Source organism: Hippocampus comes, unplaced genomic scaffold, assembly GCF_001891065.2.
Source record: "Hippocampus comes isolate QL1 unplaced genomic scaffold, H_comes_QL1_v1.1 scaffold279, whole genome shotgun sequence".
NCBI lineage: Eukaryota > Metazoa > Chordata > Actinopteri > Syngnathiformes > Syngnathidae > Hippocampus > Hippocampus comes.
The window spans coordinates 75305-83507 of NW_017805456.1; the positions used below are offsets into that span (position 1 = coordinate 75305).

The following is an 8203-nucleotide window of genomic DNA, read 5'->3' on the forward strand; positions in this document are numbered from 1 at the left end:
AGTTGAATCAAATTGGTGCAGGCTGTTTATTATGTCCCAAAGTTTTTTTTTTTTTTTTTTTTCTTAACACAACAGGCAAGTGGTGACAACAACACTGGGAGAGAAGGTGAATCCTCACTGAAGTTGAATCTACTAGTTCCTCAAAAGTTAGTGAGTGATTCAAAATCCACTAAAGACAACCAGATCGGCAACCCTGCAGATGTGGGGGGAAGGGGGGGAAAAACGCTTACAGGCAGACCCCCCATGTTTTTTGTCAACCTGACACATCTGCCATGCGCGCGCCAGTGCAAAGTGGCAACTGGCCGCCGCCCTCCTCGCACCAATCAGAAGCCAGTCCAACCACAGCTGCAGCACATCTGCAAGAACCACACACGCCTCAGCGGGGAACTGTCACCCCCGCAGTTGGGGAATCCTCAGAGTGAAGCTGTGATGTCACAATTAGACACAAGAACGAGGATTGGAGTGTAGAGGAGATCGTTGGATTCCATCCTCACCTGTTCTGGCCCGCCGTCTTCGGTCACTGCAGTATATGGTGGACGCGTCCAACGTGGGTGATTGCAACGATGTGTACTTGGAGGAAAATGAGACATTTGAAGTTCCGGACTCTCTCCTGCCGCACTCGCAATCTTTGCAGGAGACCCGAGTCGGCATCTGGACCCGGTGTTTGGGACAGCGGGCGTCGGAGCCAATCAAAGTGCTGTTAGCCACCACGCTGCTCTGCTCCTCCATAATGGTGCTCTCTAGAAAACATCAAACCATGTACAGCAGCTGGCATACAGTATTACACATTCAAACAGCAATACAAAAACTCATTAAATAATTAGGTAGAGTGAATCCGGAAACAGCCAAAGTCAAATTTGAGGGTTTCACCAACCTCTGGGATCAAGGTCTTTGTCCAAAACTAGAGTACCACCAAAGCGAGATCATCGCATCATCAGTCAGGAGTCATAGCAGGGACATGAGAACGACGCTCTCAGGCTTATTCCTTGGTGATTCTTACCCCAGAAGTTGTCAATCACTGTGCTCTCCTGGATGGAGGCCTCGTGGAGGGAGGATTCATTCAACAAGGATGAGAGCAGAGAGGCATCGGAAGCGTCGCTGTGGAGCGACTGGTTTGAGGATTTACGAGGTGTGTGGGCGAGGAGCGACTCTGAGCAGGATGCGGAGTGTTGCAGAGAACGGTGAGATTTCAACATCCTGAGGGAAGAATACAAGTGAGGACCAAACAAACTCACGAGTAAAGAGTACAGTGATGTGTACTGATATGCCAAGAGCGGGTAGAAAGACAAAACAGGTGAAAAGGAGAAGATAAAAGGCAAGGCGCATAAACGGCAAGTGATGTCTACCTCGTGTTTCTCCAGCCGTTTCCCTCTACGTGGAGGGAGGTGCTGCCGAGCGGCTGGCCGTGGTCCAGCAGGCCGTTGCCCAGACGTAGACTGCGCCTGGACATGGTGGCGGGCTCGCCGTCCGAGTCGGACGCTGCGGACCAGTAACTGGAGCTGAGGAAGCAGAGAAAACTTTTCAAGTACAGTTGTCAAAATAAAAAAACTGATTGTGTTGCTGTTGCTGCTCGAAGACCATGTCAAAGATTATGCCATTTATGATTTTTTTTTTCCTCTCACAATTGCTTTAGGCATCACTTTAGCAACATCAATAACACACGGCTTGACAGTTCTTCTTCAGTGGAGGAGGAGTGATTCATACTGTGGTCCAAGTGTGTCTCTGGGCGTTTTTTTTTTTTTTTTTGCAAATGTCTTCAGCAATTATATTCAAACATGTATAAGGTATTGAAAAAAACACATTTCTTGATTCTCTTCACATGAGTCTTCTGCCTAGTCATTTGGTCTGTTTTTACTAGCTTGTATGCTTAGTCTTTTTTTATATGAAGCACAAAACTGAGTTAGATGTACCTGATTTACAAAAAATTAGCGACTGTTCTGTTGAACAAGAAAATAGAAGATAACCTCTCCATTACAATACCGTTTAGTAGATCACTTGTCGCACCTTTATCATTAGCTACCCTAAGTAACGTAAGGCCCAGGCACACTGACCTACATAGCGAGTCCACCAACAACACAATAAACATGAGCATACACACACACAGGTCTATCCAGCCCCAGCTCTGTAGATCTTCGTCCTTGTCAGCAACGATCATTGCTTGTCAGGCAGACGTCAAGCGCACGCATCTTTCTCACAACGGACAACAAAAGCAACTTCCCGTCGGAGCCGCAGGTCAGTGCGCTGCTAAAGCCGCGCCCCTTCGTCCCACGCAGATAACCTGAACTCTGACCAAGCTCTACGAGAGGACTTACCGCCAGCTATTGGCAAGCTGCCGTTTGACTGTGTCCACCTGCAGCAGATAAGCTCCGGTGTGGTGCTAAACGTCACTCAGTCTTTCTGTCAGCCTCCTTGGATTAGACAGCAGTCCGCAAACTTGCAGCCAATTATTGAGAGCTGAGTAGAAGAAGGAGAAACAAACTGAATGTAACTTTTGCGAGTAGTTTATACGCCATAGAATTTTCCGATAAAACCGACTTTAAATTTTGTTTAAAAAGGAAAAAAAACAAGACACTTTCACACGTGCTTTGAGGTATTTAAATTGCAATGTCAACTTTCAGCCAATCACATCGGAGTTTGTGTGTGACGTCACAAAAACACCAATCACATTACGTGGTGCGCCTAGCCCCGCCAAATATGAGCAGTGGAGTTGTGTTAGCCGGTAGCATTAGTCGTTAGCTCTGTAAAATGACTACTGGACACAAAAGAAGACAGGAGAAAACAAACACCCGACCAACTGGACGATCCAATGTCGGGATTCAGGCGAAAACTTCGGATCGCTAACGCAATAAAAACTGGCTGTCAGAATATCTATTAAGCTATTTAAATTCTTGAAAACTGGAAACACTGTCAATTACCAAATTTCACCGAAAGAAATGTGGCGAAAGCTTACTACCTCTTCTTCTTTGTGATTTTTATAAGCGCCAAAGTCAAACTAGCGCCTCCGTGTGGATGACATGATAAGTGCCTAAAATAAGCGTACTGTACAACGAGACGTAATGGTGCAGAAAAGAACAGAACACAAAATAAAAAAAAATGTGACTTTCATCAGATAGATAGTTTACTTTCTGTAACATAATTTTGATTCATTTTCTCATCATATAAAGAAAAGACAACATTTGAAGATAACGCTTCCCCAAGACGAAGGCGGATGTGAGCGATACGATTTGTCATTACTTACCCGGATGTCACCCGGAAGTGAAACTATCCGGCACGCGGTCATAACATTTTCCAGCTTTTGCACGTGTCAAAAGGAAAACAAAAAAACAGGTTTGTCTATAAATTTTTATGAAAGAAACTGAAATGTGGACATTATAAAACTCTTTTAGGACTTGTTCGTGGTAGTTTGATGCGTGTTTTATTCGCTAAACTAATCTGTGATAAATGTTCGCCAAGCCCACTTCTAAATATTTTCGTGACCACGAATCTTTAGAACGCAGCCTTACTCGTATTTTGCGTCCATTTGCTGATTGCATTTGCTGTTTGGACACAGCATAACAAGAAGCATATTTTGGATTCAATGCCTAAAATATGGGTCACACTGCACCCTCTCATTTTATATTGATTCTACTGATGTTTCAGGTTTAGAATCCACCATGACGTCTTTAGCCTACCAGCTGAAACGGCTGGCGCTTCCTCAGAATGACCCCAATTTACTGTCACGGAAAGAGGTTGCGTCGTTTCTTTTTGACCCCAATGAGGCGGCGACCCTCGACAGAAGCACCTTCTATGCTCTGGGTGAGTCTCTTTCCTCCACCTCCTTAGCTTCTCCATCCTTTTTCATCCTCTGTAACCTTTCAAACTTTGCCTTTATGCAGGCTGTACGGGCCTAGAAGAGCTCCTGGGGATCGAACCGGCCTTTGAGGAGTTCCAGGACTCTCTCTTCAGCCGGGCATCGCTCACGCTGGAGCGCAGCGTCCAGTCGAAAAATGTCAACAAGAAGCTAGACGCCGACATCTCTCTGTTCCTCACCCGCGTCTCCCCATACTTCCTCCTCAAGCCGGCACAGAAGTGCATCGAGTGGCTGGTACACCGGTGCGTCGTTACTTCATCGTTCAAATTCAACCCCTACCATCCCGTGACAGGTTAAAATCCCCTGATTGAGAGACTATTAAAAAAATAAAATAAAATAATTATATATGTGTTTTTTATGTTCTTTTGTAATTTCAATACACTTTCACATTCAACATATTAAAACGCACCTTGGGGAGTTATCTATCTAGCCTATTCACTCTCTTACTGACAAGAAATGGGACACCATCGTTAGCTCCCTTCTTATGTGTGCGCAGCTTCCATGTTCATCTGTACAACGTTGAGAGCCTGCTGGCTTGCGCGCTGCCTTATCACCACACCAACACGTTTGTCCGAGTGGTTCAGCTCCTCAAGATCAAGGACGCCACACACCGCTGGAATTGGTTGCAGGCCCTGCAGGTTAGACGTGATGATGTCTCCCAAACGAAAGCTCACGATTCAGCTAGTCGGCAGGTTGCTAAATGTTTAATTTGTCCGTGTTTGGTTGTTTAGAAACCAGGCGTGCCACTGGCCAAAGGGACTCTGGTCACCCACTGCTTCTCGGACCTGGGCTTCATGGACTTCATCTGCAACATTGCCACAACGTCCATTCAGGTAGCCACATGTTACACATGTTGGGATGCAAACGTCTCAAATAAATTTAAGGGGAATGGGTCAGGATGGGAAGTATTCGCAATGAAAGGATTATAATGGAAAAGTATCCTTATCAAGCACAAATACTGTGTCATCATTTTGTTTTGTCATACATAGATGTGCAACTAATGATTATCTCAATAAATCTGTCGTATTATTTTTCAGTTAATGATTCGGGCTAAAAAAAAAAATCCCCTTTTTTGTCAATATTGGGACATTATTTCAAATTGGAAGTGCAGAAAATGCACAAATACAAATGGCATTCATCATTATTTTGTTGATTTCTTTCAGGCTTTTTCCGGACATTCCCAAAGTTTCTCCCAGCTGCGAGTGGTCTTCTCTTTCTACGCCTCCACCATCGTGTCAGCTCTGGACGCCGTTGACAAAGTGTCAGACACCATCATTTCCAAACTGCTCCCCTATGTGCAGGAGGTACAAATCGATTAACATTGATTACTTTTATAATGTGAAGCGTGATATTGGATATGATGACATTCTGTCCCGTTGCCGCCTTTCAGGGTCTGAAGTCAAATCTGGCTGACTACAAGGCGGCCACCTACATGATCGTGTGCCAAATGGCGGTAAAAGTGGTGATGGAGGCCAGTCTGATCAACACGCTGGCGCTGCGCATCAGCAAGTCCATGCTCAAAGAGCCCGTGTTGACCAAAGAAGGGCTGGGCTGCCTCATCGTGCTGCTGCAGAGCCAGAAAGATGGCGCGGCCGGGTCCAGGTAGGACGGAGCAACGTGAACCAGGGAGCATTAATGACCTTGATGTAACAGATTCTTGTCATTGTCATGAATGAGTTAAGTCCAGAGTGCGAGTACTTGTGTATGTGCTCAGATTCTGCAGCCACGTGTGTTCCATGCCTGCGTTGGCATCCACGCTTCAGCTCATGGCCGCCACCCACGACGTGAGCCCTCTGCTGCGCTACCTGCTGCCTCACCTGGTCCACGCCGCCTTTGGCAGCTCAGGTGAAAACGGAACCCAAGCAAAGCCTTGAAAATCAAAGGTTGGCGCTTTGAACATTCCTGTGCTCTTTTTGTGTTTTCGATAGATGACACCCACGTGTTGGAGTCGCTCCTGGAGTCTGTCCCCCTGACCAAAGGCCTGGATGAACACATGGCTCGGTAAACATCTTTTTGGTCTAAGGGTAGCCAGTCAGAATTATGTGTACATGTTCAGCTTCACATTCAATAGAATTATGGATCTGTTTGCTGCGCAGTTGGCTGCTAGATGATTACCTGAGTCAGACGGCGCTCACCGAGGACAACATCGACACCCTCAACCAGCGTCTACAGCCGCTAGTGCGACTTTTCGAGTCCAAGTGAGTGCACGTGGTACCTGACGCGTCCACAATGTGACTTCGGATTCCTCCCACATCCCCAAAAGAAGCTCAAGGCGCTCAAGGTTGCCGTTGTTGCGCCTCAGATACTTCAAGGCTCTGGACGGCGTCCTCTCCGGTCACGTGAAAGACGTCAGCAACTTGGAGCAGAAACGCCTCTTCCATCATTTCCTCTCTCTGTCCATGAGCAGCGGAAAATTCCAGGTGTGGTGACTATGGTGACAAGACGGACTAAATTAAAAGCGTTAACTAACATTTCGTGCTTCATGATATTGGGAAAATGGATGATGACTCTAGCGATATCAATAACATTGCGATATTTGACACGTACCTAAAGACATGTAATTTTTATTATCGAATGAAGAAGTACTTAAAAATGTTTTTATTTATTTGTGGGAATCAGATTGTGGGCGACTCGGACACGTCGCTGCTGCTCAGCCTGAAGCACCCGCAGCCGTCGCTACGAGTCTCGGCTCTGGAGCACCTGAGGAGCCTCGTTGCATCCGGGCAGGTGTGGCCGGAGACCTTGCGGCTTTTTCACATTTTTCTGATGCTGCCTGGCTACGTTCTGACTTTTGTTTCCTACCCGCAGCTTCAGAGTTTGGACCAGGACTTCCTGAAAGACGCCGTCTTGGAGCGCTTGAAGGATGACATGCTGGAGGTCGTCAGTGGGGCTCTTCAAACCTTGGAGGTCAGGGAGATTTCTGAGAGTAGTTTCATTACCAGCATAAAACAATGGGATATAACTTTATTTTTATTTATTTATTTTTATTTATTTATCTTTATTTATTTATTTGTTTGTTTGTTTGTTTGTTCATTCATTCATTGATTGCACCTTGGACCAGTTTTCACTTCAAGAAATAATTTTAAGGACCGGAATGAAAATACATAAAGATTAAAAAAGTACAACCCACCAACTGAATGAAAAACTGTAATTGAAGCTCTCCACTTGTTTCTCTTCAATGAGCTGGTCCCATCTCGGACGTCATCTTTTTTCTTTCCAAAAACTCCAAAGCTTTATCTTTCTGCTGAGTGCTTGATCTCCAGGTGGCAAAGCACTTTTAAAGGCTATATAGGCTTCAATTCCCCCCCCCCCCACACACACACACACACACACACACACACGACCAGATGAACGCTTTGACTCTAATGATCAATAAAATATCTTTTGTTCGGCCTTTCGGTACGGCCTGCAGCATGATTGTTTTGGAGACCAGCACCAAAGGAAGAGGAAGAAATTAGGCATGATCAATTATATCAGGATTTATTTCGTCAAATAAAATTTGATTTTGTGAGGGAATTAATTATGATATAAGTGTATCAAGTTTTGTTGTTGTTTTCCAGATGTTATTTGACGTTTTGGACGCCGAGGCTGTCGTGTCCAATTTGCTGTCCCTCCTCCAAAGAATCGATCAACCCGAGGCTGACAGCTGGTCAGAACTTGCTCTTTTTTTTTATTAGTTTGTATTTTTCCAACTTTAAAAACTGTATCGAAATTAACTGAAAACTAACCGCCTCCCTTTTGTTTCCTGTGGCGATGGATTTATTTATTTTCTCCACCAGGCTGCCAGTTTTAACAGAAGCGATGCGTTTACTGACTGATTCCCGGCTCGGAAAGGGGAGTGCCGAGCAGGTGGAGAAGATTTTCTGGGGCCTGCTGCCCTTCCTGGTGGTCACTACCGCTCGTCCAGGCTCCGCTCAGCTCCGCCTCGCCCGCTGCGTCGCCCGCTGCGACATCCTCGCCCGGCATCCGCTCACCATCACCTGGGCGGAAGGTTGCAGCCAGAACCTCCCCGAGGTTTTCCTGATCTCCGCTTTGTAGCTGAAACTGTTTCTTCTGCCCACACAGAACTGGACGAAGTGATGAAGCGGAGCTCTCAAGCCAACAAGGTCGGTTTGGCCAACCAGCGTCTAGTCTCCACGTTGAAGAAGAACCTCGCCAACATGGAGCAATTGGACAAGCGTAACGCCGTAAGTTGTTTTACTTGTTTTTGCCATGTTACAGGCTTATTCCAAAATGAACATCTCAAAGTGCATCGGCTCCCCTTCCCCCTCAAGCAAGGGCATGAGCTTACCATTTCCATTCACTTTCTGCTCATAGCAGCAGAACTAACTTTGCTGCCGCTTTACTCCTCCG

The 8203-nt window shown here is 45.9% G+C and overlaps 2 protein-coding genes across 3 annotated transcripts in view; one reads left to right on the top strand and one right to left on the bottom strand.

Annotated features, from left to right (window-relative positions):
* Positions 1-2909, bottom strand: part of LOC109518531 (SUN domain-containing protein 1-like) — a 9647-nt gene extending 6738 nt beyond the window's left edge. The window contains exons 1-7 of the mRNA XM_019874414.1: positions 2787-2909; positions 2313-2454; positions 1347-1499; positions 1001-1197; positions 875-901; positions 495-740; positions 231-356 (exon numbers count right to left, since the gene is read on the bottom strand). Coding sequence (XP_019729973.1) covers positions 231-356; positions 495-740; positions 875-901; positions 1001-1197; positions 1347-1450 — 700 coding nt within the window. The 5' untranslated portion in view covers positions 1451-1499; positions 2313-2454; positions 2787-2909. The remainder of the gene's footprint in view (positions 1-230; positions 357-494; positions 741-874; positions 902-1000; positions 1198-1346; positions 1500-2312; positions 2455-2786) is intronic.
* Positions 2910-3250: 341 nt separating this feature from the next.
* heatr1 (HEAT repeat containing 1) overlaps positions 3251-8203 on the top strand; it is a 19820-nt gene continuing 14867 nt past the window's right edge. For both annotated transcript variants that reach the window (XM_019874506.1, XM_019874505.1), the window contains exons 1-16: positions 3251-3327; positions 3640-3795; positions 3876-4092; positions 4347-4488; positions 4582-4683; positions 5014-5154; positions 5241-5452; positions 5565-5695; positions 5779-5851; positions 5947-6048; positions 6153-6270; positions 6470-6577; positions 6659-6757; positions 7411-7499; positions 7630-7841; positions 7916-8037. In XM_019874506.1, coding sequence (XP_019730065.1) covers positions 3654-3795; positions 3876-4092; positions 4347-4488; positions 4582-4683; positions 5014-5154; positions 5241-5452; positions 5565-5695; positions 5779-5851; positions 5947-6048; positions 6153-6270; positions 6470-6577; positions 6659-6757; positions 7411-7499; positions 7630-7841; positions 7916-8037 — 2010 coding nt within the window. In that variant the 5' untranslated portion in view covers positions 3251-3327; positions 3640-3653. The remainder of the gene's footprint in view (positions 3328-3639; positions 3796-3875; positions 4093-4346; positions 4489-4581; positions 4684-5013; positions 5155-5240; positions 5453-5564; positions 5696-5778; positions 5852-5946; positions 6049-6152; positions 6271-6469; positions 6578-6658; positions 6758-7410; positions 7500-7629; positions 7842-7915; positions 8038-8203) is intronic.